The 13864-nt window shown below is 36.6% G+C and overlaps 1 protein-coding gene across 1 annotated transcript in view; it reads right to left on the bottom strand.

Moving 5' to 3' along the window:
• The window catches only part of LOC113043422 (S phase cyclin A-associated protein in the endoplasmic reticulum-like), an 86082-nt gene that overhangs the window by 28897 nt on the left and 43321 nt on the right, over nt 1-13864 (bottom strand). Inside the window, 1 exon segment of the mRNA XM_026202783.1 lies at nt 12823-12938. Coding sequence (XP_026058568.1) covers nt 12823-12938 — 116 coding nt within the window.

The following is a 13864-nucleotide window of genomic DNA, read 5'->3' as shown; positions in this document are numbered from 1 at the left end:
AAACATTTTGATATCCACCGCAACCTTCGCCATCTGTTCGGCATTTTCAGCCAAACCGTATTGGCACTCGGAATAAAAATAGCACGGGCTTCGAAGGCCTCGGCCTGTCAATAACTTCCATCCGGCTGACAAAAACACCAGTGTATATTTTACCCACTGGCTAGCTGATCAGGGAGATAACGGTGCGAGTATTGACATAGCGGTGTAAAAGCGTCAGACATGCAGTATGAGACCGCAGGGAAAACATTGTGCCTGGTCTGCTGGGAAAGGATCCAAATATTCCCCGCACGCCTCGTAGCTTTGCACTTTCAAAGCCGCTCGATCGTGACCCGTTATAAAAATTGTGTGTACGTGCGCTGTTATTAATCGACAGGTTTTCACCTCATCTGAGCGGGCGATAAACGTGGTTGACAAGGGTGTCGAAAGAGGTCTAGTTCAATTAATACGCAACGTTTGAAAATTGCTCGACGGCCAATGGAACACTGATTCACCAAAGCGTAAACGCTGATGTGTTTCCTACGTATTGATAGAAGGATACCGGTGAGTGTAAAGGTGCTTGGGGCGAAAGGAGGAGGAGAGGAAGGACGGATGGTCATGGGTGAGTGGAGTGATACAGTCAGGGATTCAGGGTTCAGTCAGGGAAGGGAAATGTGAGATCCCCTCCAACCTGTGCACTCTGGGCAGCAGACCAGGACTTCTTCAGCCACACTGATTTTCCACCATAGCGTCAATTGTGCAACTTTGAACAGGTTTTTTTTATTTTTTTATTCTTTCCATCAAATGCTCAAGCATTGTCAATGTGACTGTTAGGGCGAGCAGGTTTTAGGTAAGTGAAACCTAAAGCATCATATTACTTTCACATATGCGTTCTACGCTTTTTAATAACAGGAAATGATGTCTCATCGCTGTTTGTCATGGAATTTGAGGTATCCATATTGTTTCTAGGCAAGTTTTTAAAAGGATAAGTGTCAAATGACCAGGCGAGGATTGTATGACAGGCCTCAGTGTCAAGGTTCACTTTGCCTTCTCAAATATAAACAGCGGATTGAGGGCTTAAACACAAGATTATCACATTATTGTAGTACCGCACATTAACTGGGAACTGAAATTACGCTAACAAGTGTGAACAACAATTTTTTCTCCGATTTATAAAAAACTAATGCACTTCGTTATAAATAATTTCATTAAATGTAAAAAAAAAAATTATAATAATAAATGTCCATCCCAAACTATTAAATTGCTATGACGTTTAAGCAATCTGATCATTAGAAATGTATATTTTTATATTTAGAATAAAACAGCGAAGTTACCTACATGAAAGTATTCTAAAAATGTATCAGAATTAGACTACTTTTGCGTTAATGAGCTACAAGCTCTTGCATGAGCTCATAAAAGATTCACAGTAAACCTGATCTAGGCGCACGTTGACAGGGTTTTGAAGGTATGACCGAGGCTATCTGATGTCTGTCCAGTAACGCGAGGGGAGGAATGTGAGGAGTGGGGGCGGGGCAGCCCCAGGTGGCTCGCGCAGTTAAACGGCAGATTATAGAGCACACGACTAATTTCTTTACACTAATCTTATTAAAGTGTAAAACAGCTGTCGACTAGCCAAATCTCGACACCAACCCCCAGTGCTTGCACTGAACCCCCAGTATGAAACAAATAAGAGCATTTGAGGTTAAAAAAAAAAGAAACAAAGTAGCAGATTGTCAGGAAAATGCGATGCAGGTTAGGATGTTAAGCTACCAAACAAGTTGTTTTACCTAGCTTTTGTTAATTGTAAAATGCACGTACACATGAGGTGCCAGAAGCAGAGTTTGTCACAAAAAAATGTCAGACATGTCAAAAAGTATAAATGCTAAGCATAGCTACTGATTGAAATCTCACTTGGCTAATCACCAGCAGTGATGGAATATCACATTAACTCACCTAACTGCTTGTAGCACTTTGTCAGATAATTACACAAAATTACTTTGTTTGTCAGCTCTGCTAATTGTCAAAACCGATAAAAACCATTTAAGCCCGTCTAGTTTGAAAACTCTTTGTAAGTGATAAACACAGTATGGCAATGAATAAGCATTAATGAAAGCTTCCATAAGTTACTTTCTAATTTGTCCAAAAACACGAAAATAAATAAATAAATACAATCCTGCAGTATGATGAAAAAGAAATCATTTTGGCTGATGTGATGGATATCTGACAATAAATGAGAGCTACCTAGGCTATAGCTTTATAACCTATAGTTTATCTCTGTTTGCCATGATTAACCAAGGTAGCAAAATATGTGGCAATGTCTAAACAATTTTAGACATTAATCAAGTAAATTAAACTACCAAATCAAATAACCTATCAAACAAGTATCTATGTCTAATGCTTTATTTTCATATGAATTATTTTCTAGAAACTGAATTGTCAAAAGCAACAAAAGCATTTAAACCTGTCTAGTAGTGTTGTCATGGTACCAAAATTTCAGTATTTGGTACCAATACCAGTGAAAATCCACAGTTCTCTGTACCATGTCAGTACCAAAGCAAAACACAAAAACATGCTAATTAATTTTTTTTTTCTACTATACATTAATTTAATCCAAAATGTGTACATATTTATTTTAAAGGGCTTTTGAATTTTAAAGCCAAGAATAACAGCTAGCTAAAAAAACATTTGTAAATTCTCTAACGCACATATTTTAGATTCACAATTGATTTAAAAGCCTCTGGGATATAAAAATAGTAAATATCATAATTTCCTCCCATTTTCTTTTTTTTTTACCGTGAAATAAATTATAGGAGTATTGAATAGTTAATAAAGACACTTAATTCTAATGCTCATTATATTAGCGTTAGCCGTGCTTATGCTAACGATTAACTACTCAAATAACAGCGTTCATTTAAATTTGACATTCAAATTAAAATATTTAATAGTATTTATAACAGAAGCAGTGTTTCTTTTGACAACAATACTGTCTATTATGAAAAAAAAAGATAAATATACAGTATGTCAATTAATTAGCATTCAAAACAGCAAACGGTTTGCTATCTCTCTTTGTTCTTTGACAAAAGTGGCAAACATTGCAGAAATTGTTTTTAAAAAAAAGCATACAATTATTTCTTAACGTTTTAACTTTTGTGGTATGAAAAACACAATTTTGGTTAATGAGACATCTGGTCATAAATGAGCGATAACCAAAACTACTTATTGATCTCTCTGTTTAACATCAAAAGTGACAATAACACCAACTACAATGTCTAAACCATTTTTGGCATTACTAAATTATTTTGCTGCTGTTGATGAATAAAAGAAGATAAAAATCTAGTGTCCATTAATTTTTGTATGCTTTTGACAGCATTAAGTGTTAGAACCTGAGTTATACTATATACTACAAGAGTACAGATGTGACCCTGATTTAGTTAGGTTGCGGCCAGTAATGTTTATTGTTAGGAGTTTATAACATTGAGTATCCAAGTTTTTTCCTTTCATGCTACACTACATTCTGCAGCTTTTGATGATAAACTGAGCATTAAATCAAACAGCAGTTGTCGTGCTGTGGTTTGTACATATGTTTTTTTATATAAGCTTTGTCAGTTAACACAGACACCTCAACTCATCTACCTGCTAAATGGACTGCATTAAACACCCCATGCTGCTACTGTCTGAGTAATGGAAAGTTTTTTCAGGCCATCCATCATCTTGAAACCCGTTAAGATACTTAGAAGCTGTCACTGTCCTGCTTGAAATGATATCCTTACACCCCAACCCACTGCCAGCCATAAACCGGGGTGCTTTTCCAGCTTGCTCTCCTCTAATTGACGATGATTAGCATGACATCCAACACCGGCCCGCCGTGCACGGCCTCTGCCTGTCTCTCCCCTTGACGATGACAGCCTGCGTCAAAGATTTTGAGGAGCAATTTGGTGAAGTGCCATTGTACTCCGTCTCAGGTTACTCGAGGAGTATGTAACACTGACCCACATGTGCCAGGTCGTCCCCGTGAGCATGCAGCATTCCTCTACTTGAGCAGATCCGAGATTCCCTTGTCGCGAGTTACATTTTGACAACGCGATGTGAGCTCTGCCACAGGCCACCAGGTTTACAAACAACAGGCATATTGTTAATCTGCCCAAAATAAAGCATTATCTTGTTGACATAAGATCAAGTTGCCAAGCTAATCAATGGAGATGGTCTCTATAGTGCTGTATTGCACTGAAAAGGAAAAGAAGGGCCACCGAGAAAAAGAGCATGCTAGAAGGCAAGAGATAACAGATAGAGAGCTGCAGATAATAAGCTCCGTGATCTCCTCACCTACTCAAACTGGCTTAACCTTAGCTAACCATGAAAATCTGCCCCTCCGATTAGTCAATAAACACAAGGGGTGCAGACTTGCTTAAGGTGTGCCACAGGGCTCCGTCCTCTACACCTTGCCTTTCTCTATCCCCATTCACCTCATCCCCTGAGGGGTGCTTCTCAGCTTGGGTGGCCTCTGGCCTGGATGAGGGTCACTGGACTGACCTCTGGAACTGAATTAACCCATTCTGAAATCCATAGGCTAGCTCAGAGACAGGGAAGCAGATGGCTAAGAAGAATTCAAGATGAGGGGGAGAACGCCCCTAGACTGTCTGTCTGGCCTAAAGTTGACGTTTCTCTGCAAGAAACATTGGCATGATCTTGCCCTTAGACACAAATTGAACATCCTTTAAGAAGGTAAAGCTATAATTTCATACCATTTAAAGTACTGCACAAACGAACCTGGACATGGCCGGTAACACAAATGGTGTGATATGTAAAGGTCTTGGAGTGTCATCCATGTAAATTGGCTATCAAGCAGGAAAATAGGCTCACTTGGGCCTGTAGTTCACCTTTCCAAATCTGTCAGCATAATCCCTATATTTGCATTTCACGCTTTTATTCAAATTAACTGTCAGTGCATTCAAGGTATATGCTTTTATCTATTATGCTTGTGCCATATTATACCTAGTGAGGAAAGTGTAAGACAGGAGTGTCCAAACCTGCTTCTAGAGGGCCACTTTTTTAAGTTTAGATCGGACACATCTGCCTGAAAGTTTCTAGTGTTTCTAAAGACCTTGATTAGTTGGTTCAGAGGTGTTTAATTAGGGTGACAGTTAATCTCTGCTGTAAAATGGCCTCCAGCAGCAGAACTACATGCTCCTGGCGTAAAAGGTAAGGCAAGTCTTTGACTGCCAGGATAACTTCTATACATGATTTTTAAACAGGAAAAAAAAAAAACTTTAAGGGACAGAAAAGGTATCTGGAGCCAATGAGAAAAGGTGACAAGCAAATGCACCTGACAAACAATACTTCCTTTCAATCCAAATGACATTTAATTTGATTCTACCGTTGATCTTTCCTGATATCCTGAATGATTCCAAGCCACCCATTCAAGCAGCTGTTCCACAAAAGGCTGGCCATAAGCTGGGGCAAAAGTCCTGGCGCACCACACATCGTGCACACACACATGCACGCAGATAGACATGCCACATAATGGCATCCTGAAATGAAACCACTTGGAGAGAGTTTGCGAGAAGCTCTCACTTGGAACATTTAGTCATCATGTGACACAGAGGTTGAGGTGACAGGCAGTGGCGCATCAATGCGTTCACTTCCACTTAGAAAAGTGAGACAGCCAGAATTGAACTGAGCAGTGCAATCAGTTTAGCCACAAGTGCTCCTAAATTACACCAATCTGTGTAAGACCTTAGTGATTTCCTGTTGCTGTTCAGAAGGAGTAGTTTTAGTAAAAGTCATTTGTGAAACTCATTTAGGAGTGACCTGTGGACTTGTGAGTGTGTGTGAGGCTCTAGGGATGAGTGTGACTGGATTAAGCTCCATTCTGTAAGAGAGGTGACTGTGCGCTGACAGCAGTCTGGTCCAGTGCCCAACTTACAGCACGGACTTCCCACTATCCTCCTCAGCAGTGACCCCTACTGGGAGACAATGGGACTTGTCTTTTCCTGGATAAACGGAAAAGCTCAGTTAAGTCTAAGTGTAAATATAAATTCTTAATAACAGTGAACCTGACCACCTTGTCCCGGACAAATGTGGTTTTGGAAGAGTAGAGGTTTGAGTCTTAATGCTGAATGAAATTCATTTTTGCCCATAATCTATAACACAGCAGTCATTATGGAAGCCAAATGCCATAAACTAACTCAGAGCATTCAACCAGCTCTAAAAGCAACTGAAAATAATAGTTTTGAGATTGGTCATCCCCTATGCATTTTGAAAGTAATGCATAGTCTTCTACTGATTTAAACGTTGAAATGTCACTAAATACATTGTTTGCCATGTCATCACAGACCAGTCCTTAAATAGTGACCCGAATATATATATAAGTGGTCAAATGATTCATCGTGATTAATCACACCCAAAATAAGTTTTTTTTTTACACAATATATGTTTATACTGTACATATGTATATACAAATACAAACACATGCATGTATATATTTATGAAAAATGTTATGTTTATATATTAAATTAATTAACTGGCCATGTGGCTGATAAGCAATTTGTGTTACAAAAAAAATAATTAAAAAAAATTATATATATATTTTTCATATATAGCTAGGTAACACAAATTGCTTATCAGCCCATCACATGGCCGCAACTCAATGCATCTAGATGTGGTGAAGACGACTTGCGGAATTCCAAAATAAGCATCAGAACGGGGAAGAAAGGGGATTTGAGTGACTCTGATCTCTGGGGGAATGTTTCCAACACCTTGTTGAATCTTTGCCATGAAGAATAAAGGCAGCTCCAACCCAGTACTAGCAAGGTGTACCTAATAAAGTGGCCAGTGAGTGTATATTATATTACATATTATAACAGTTAAGGGAACTCAGATTTCCCAATTTAAAGTTTTCTATAATGAAAATTAAATAACTTTAATTTATTTGAATAATTTAATTTCTAAACTAAACATTTCATGCTCCCTTTCACATCAAAATCTTGTAATATTTACAAGCTGATGAGCAGGTTAATGTTCAGGTTGCTGAATGAGTTTCCTGGGCCGGCTCACTATCCTTGGTTTACTCATGCAAACAAAATGGCCTTCCTGCTCCAGACATCCGACCCCATTTCCTTCTTAGCCGTCGATTCCCTCCAAAACACTCAGCTCCAAGCCGCAGGGTTGCACAGGGACATTAACGGAGCCTCACTGTGGAATTAGCCCATTAATGTAATGCTAACAAGATGGAATCCTTCTCCCATGAGGGTAATATTACAGCGGCATCTCCGTAGTTGTTCTTTTTTGTAAATCACTCAGCTTATCTGAAAGGAGGCGATCGATATGCAGCATTACAGTAAATAGATAAACTAGCGCTGCTGTAAGGGTTAGCCTCTGAGCAAACCATTATAGCGTGCAGATGAGGGGGAACGATTAGCACACATTTGCTTGCGCCCTGCCCTTCACAGACACCTGGTGCCATAGCAAAAGTCACCGCTGACAAGAATTCATGGAGACAGACTGTCTTCCAGCGAATTGTCTAAGCTTGCAATTTTAGTGGAAATTGAATAAATTATTTGCAAAACTGCAATAGTCTGCTATTTAAGAGCTTTTTTGCGGTTTTTCCGTTTATGTAGTTTCCCAGAACTTGCTAACAATGATGGGGATGATTTTTGGACATTTTCCACCTGTCCCAGAGCGACCGGCCAGGCAGCGCCATCAACAGCCTGGAGCTCCACTCACGTTTGTGAGAAGCTAGTGGAAACACGCAGGAATAATCGGACTCCTTAAAGGTTATCACAGCTCCAGCACTGTATGGCCTTGGGACACAGAGAGAGTGATAAGAAGACAGATGACGTGATTAAAGAAGGAGACACTAAATTTAGGACACCGAAAGAAAGAAAGTAGAAGAAAAACAAAAAAACAAACCTGTTGTGTTTTAACCAAGTTGACAAAATTACACTGAATATTAAAATCGAGAGATTATTTCATATTAATTTGACAAATTACTATTAAAAAAAATCTAAAAGTAGTGTACGTATGTATAAATGCATGGAAACATAAGTAGCACAACTATCTCTCTTTTTGTTTTAAACCCAAGTATAATAATAATAATAATAATTATTATTATTATTATTATATGTTCATGTACATATAGTGCTTAACATTGCTGTTTATTGTTGATTGTTTTATTGAGGCAAATTAAAGAAAATATCAAATACTTTATAAATAAAATGTTTATATTGAGAAAATTGTGAGAAAAGTGCACTGCATAATTACTTAAAAGAAAAACCCTTAATATTATATTGAGTTATAATATATAAATATCAAGATATAATACTGAAACATTAAGAAAGGTTAAAGTAATATTGGTATCATCCTGCGCTATCGGTGTACAGTTGAATTAGAATTTTTTTTTTTTTTCCTTTTATTATCTAAATTACTATCACTATTATTTATATAAATATAATTTTCATTAAAAATAAAATTAAGCTTTTTCTGTATATTTGGGCATATAAAAGAAATTATTAAATACCCCTTGTGTTAACTTTGTAAAAATGTATTACTTTAACAATTATTATTATTATATTAAGCAAATACATTAATATCAACATGATATTTATAATGCTGAAATCTATTGAGACAGACTGAAATTATTAAAATTAAAATGATCCGCTCTATATTTCCCAATCCTAGTTGTGTATAGTTGAATTTAAACATGATTTTGTATAAAAGCATTAGCTTGCACTGACACAGCATGGGACATTAGACAGTCAAACACTTATTTACTGATCATTTGGATCTAAGGAGAGCCATTGTACTTTGCTTCATGCTTGGCAGAGAGACTTTTCAACAAGTCAAGACAGGGCTGAAGCTCAGTCATGAAAGTGTGGCGACTCTTTTATCCTCCGAGAGAGACTACTTCAGTGTTTGATTGGACAGGACGTGGGAGAATGACAGAAATGCCTCAGAGATCTTTACCTCCTCCTGAGCGTGTCAAGTGGATCTTTCAAAAAAGAGAGAGGAGGATAGCGCTGGATGTGTTTGCACAGCCTGACCCAACATGCCACAAACACACACAGGTTAAAGTAACAGTTCACAAAAAAAAACTAAAACTGCCAATAATTTACTCACCCTCATGTTTTTCTTCCATTGGAACACAAAAGAATTTTTTTTTAAGAACGTGCTGCTCAGTCTTTTCTATGAGGACTGCAGCTTTCAAAATCAATAAAGGATGCAAAAGAACATAGAAGTATTCCATATGCTTTCTATTTGAAGTCTTTTCAAATACTGATAATTTTATGTGAGGAACAGACCGAAATGTAATCATAATTCACTAAATATTTTCTCCTCCAGTGAGCTGTTAACCACTATGACTGGATCAACGAGTCCAACTGAATCGGTCTGATTACATTTAGGTTTTGTGAACTGAATTAACTGATTCGTTCAAAAGATCCAACTCAAAAGAACAAAAAACCTTTTTTTTTTTTTTATAAAAAGCGAATGCACATGTTTACATAACTAGTAATATAGTTATATTAAATACTTTAATGATGTTTTTTGTTAATTTTTTAAACATTAAAGCTCCAGTACCCATTTAGTGTAAACGCGTGGAATGCTGGGTCCCGTTTGTAAAAAAAAAACCTCCTTTCGCGTTCCAGAAAGAAGAACAAAATTTGGGTTTGTAGTGACACTAGCATGTTACTAATGGGTGAACTAATCCTTGAGTCGAACGCGATGCAGTTTCAACCTCTTCAAAAACTGAAGTTCATAAAAATTCATTATAATATTAAGGCCCACTTCAAATCTTCCGGAATTAATGACTGAACGACAAGGAGGCGCAGAGAACGAGAGTGAAAGTATGAGAGAGAAAAATCAATAAACACTAGATGGCCTGTAAAAGCATTATAAATATAAGTAGCATTTCTCCATTAAGGGAGATTTGGAAAACAGCAAATGCTAATGAGGAAGGCAAAGAGGCTATTGAAGTCCATTAGGAGCTCTCTCTAGTGAAAACAGCCGCTCTCTGAGGTTATCTACTGGCCAACGCCACTGGTTCCAGACCCACTATTCAAACCCGACTCCCATTTCCAAGTGACGGATAGGACAAATGTGTTTTCTGTATACCAGTAAGGGGCCAAGGGAAGAGTGCAAAATGGATGATTCAAAAGCGACGCTTTTTATTTTCTAAACGAGGCACATTCTCATTCATTATAAATTTATTGTGATGCAGAGCGCTGGAAAGAAGGGAAATGATTGGTTTACTGATCCCAATCCTGCCAATTTCATCATCATTTATTACCATCACTGATAGAGGTAAAAAAGGCCAAATATAGGATTTCTAAAAAAAAAAAAAAAAAAAAGACTGCGCATATTTGATTTTAGAAGGGACACAACTATTTTTAAATGTGCTAATATTAATTATTCACAATTAATCGCATAAACAACATATTAAAATTGGCTGAGTAAAGCAAAAAATTGAAGATAAATTATTTATATATTAGATTATTATATTATAGTGGCAGAATTAGATTTAAAAAGCATCTAATACAACTGACAAAAAGTGGCATTGCATTGTGTCTAGAGATGTTCCGATACCCTTTTTCTCTTCCCGATACCGATTCCGATACCTGGGCTCAGGGTATCGGCCGATACCGAGTACTGATCCGATACCTGGGTGTATATCTGTATATACAGCTGTATATACTACTAGCCCTGTGTAAATTGCTAGAATTTTTTTATGGTGTGCTTCAGACAGATCCCTCAATAAAACATGAACAAATACATGGTGAACTACTGTATTTATTACAGTATTTTTATTATCTAACATGAATTTGACAGTATTATTTATTTTCTTATGCAAAAAAGAACTTCAAATGCAGCCAAAAATCTAACACCGCAAACTAAAAAAGGTATTTAAGTTTTACAATATAACTGTATAAAAAAACTGCAACAAATAAGTCTAGGAATATAAAAAAAGATCTATTAATCAGATAATCTCTAACAAGTAAAAAACAAGTAAAAAACAAGCAACCATCTAGGCATAATTATTATTATTATAGAGATGTATTATTATTACTGTAGGCTACAACAGTAGCTTTATATATTGTCAATTTACTCATGTAAACCAAACATTTATTTTAATGGGCTGCCATGAAGATCTTTGAGTGTCTGTGTTTATGATATGACAGTATTCTCAAATGAAACGGTAAATTCTCATGAAGTGACGGTTTATGCGTTCGTGTCCTCATGACACACAGCAGAGACTACAAAACAGCGAGCTCTCGCGCATCTGTGCCAGTCACCCACAGAGATGTAGATTTTGCGGGAGTAATATTTAAATAGTATTTTGCAGTTTAATATTCACAGACACTAGTATATATTCGGCTACTGTCTGGAGCCCTGCGTTTTGACTTACACGGAAGCGACTGAACGCAGTTGCCGGTACTGAATATACTCGAGAGTCTGTAACTACCGGTACTACAGAGACATACTGCTAACCACTGATCTATAATATAGTAGCGGCTTCACTGTCTTTTGGCAGTTTAGAATGTGATGAGTGATCCAGTCATATATAGATAAGGGCTGCTAACGCGTTTTCATTTCTTCTTCGCTACTCTAAACAGGGGTTGCTTGTGGCAACACAGCACAACTTCCTGTGTTTTCAATGCATTTTGAGCAGCGAAGAAGAACCGTGCAGCGGTTAGGCAAAGCTTGCGGTCATAACTAGGTCTTTTTTAAGAAAATGGTATCGGATCGGTATATGGGTTCATGTACTCGCCGATGCCGATGCCAGAATTTGTTGTGGTATCGGAGATATTTCCGATACTAGTATCGGAATCGGAACAACTCTAATTGTGTCACATGATTTATGAGTCCAATTTATAAAAACAACGTTAAGGTGAATAATAAAATTACATACAATTAACAAATAGCTTTATATATTAATGTGTGACCCTGCAGCACAAAACCAGTCTTAAGTGTAATTTTAGCAAAATGGTGATGTATACATCATCTGAAAGCTGAATAAATAAGCTTTCCACTGATGGATGGTTTGTTAGGATCGGGCAATATTTGGCCGAGATACAACTATTTGAAAATCTGGAATCTGAAAAAAATCCAAATGAAGTGCTTAGCAATGCATACTACTAATCAAAAATGAAGTTTTGATATATTTACGACAGGAGTAATATCTATGGAACATGATCTTTACTTAATATCCTAATGTTTTTTGGCATAAAATAAAAATCAATCATTTTGACCCATACAATGTGTTTTGTTTTGCTATTGCTACAAATATACCCCATCGACCTAAGACTGGTTTTGTGCTCCAGGGTCACATATAAATAGTGTTGGGAAGGTCACTTTGAAATTGTGAACAGGTTACAGATTACAAGTTACCTTGTTTAAATTGTAATAAGTAGTGTAACTGTGTCAATTAGTTTATTGAAGTAATATAAATTATTACTTTTCTAGATGTTAACAAATGTTTTCAGCTGTTAATAATTTTGAAACCTTTAAAAGCAGGCAGCAGTACTCAACACTGATTACTGTCAGGCTTCCGAAATCCTTCATCACTTGAATTAAGATCAGAATTTTATTTTAAAGCACAGACACCACAAAACAGACATTAGCAGCCTTAGCTTTTTACCTTGAGATCATTCTGAGGTTAAATACAGATGTAACATCATACCAAGATATAGTTTAATAGCTGTGATACTGTTTTTGAAATCAAATCTTTGCATAGCTTTGACAGGAAATGCTGGCATCTAACATTGCCTTTGGAAAAACACAGTTCATCTTAAAAAATAAAGCAAGAAAAGATATTGCGTGAAGTTGTGCCTGTGCTTTTAAGCTGGTACTCACTTGAGAGGAATACGAGGGACTGCTGTGGGACTGGAGGCCGCGGTGACAACCTGTAGGATCTGTTCCAGTGCAGACAAACCCCCTCCTACCTGAAACGCTACCTGATCTGCATTATTCTGAAAAAGAGAGATAGGGACAAGAGAGAGAAACAGTCAGAAACATGGAGAGGCGAGCAGACTCAAGTATCGCATTGTTTTGGAATTGGTGGTATCCTCTCGTTGCCCACCTCCTGCTTTCTAGAGGGGACCTGGAGTGAAATTTGAAGCAAAGTGATCCCCAAAGAATTCCTGCTAAATCTCAAAAGTGCACAACCCTTCACAGCAAAAATGTGAATATTTGAAAGTGAATATTAATTATAATTAATAAATATAAATTTTATATATATTTTTCGAATAATTTTTTTTTTCAAGCATCATGAATTAATTCATAAATAATCGCTTTTAGAGAGTTACAACACATTACATTTTACATTTAGTACTGGGCAACAATTAATCGAATCCAAAATAGATTTTGTGTACGTGTGTGTGTGTACTTTGTATGTATGTGTGTATATCTATCTATCTATCTATCTATCTATCTATAAAATAAACATTACATGAATATAAATATATACACTAAAATACATGTATATGCTGTATGTGTGTGTCTTTATATAAACATTATTAGAAATATACACCATACACACATATATTATACAAACAAAAACCTTTATTTTGGATGTGATTAATCATTTTCCAGCACGATTTAGAATTTAAACTAACCTTGCCTTTTCATAAAAAGGCCAAATTATCTGATATTCCTTATGATTCATGTATGGTTACACCACATGACGTCGATTTTGCAAACAGTTTTTCAAATATTAATAAGTTAAACATTATCTCTTAAAAAAATAAATATTAACAATTAACTTTCTAATATTTGCAAAAACTGTTTGCCAAATCAACGTCATGTGGTGTAACCAACATGCAGATAATGATAAACATCCAAATAATAATAACAACTTATGCCAAGCTACTTAAGATTTTTCCTACAATATGATATC

This window comes from Carassius auratus, chromosome 25 (assembly GCF_003368295.1).
Source record: "Carassius auratus strain Wakin chromosome 25, ASM336829v1, whole genome shotgun sequence".
Classification (NCBI taxonomy): Eukaryota; Metazoa; Chordata; class Actinopteri; order Cypriniformes; family Cyprinidae; genus Carassius; species Carassius auratus.
The sequence above is the reverse complement of the archived record's forward strand: the minus strand, read 5'-3'. Positions and strand labels throughout refer to the sequence as shown.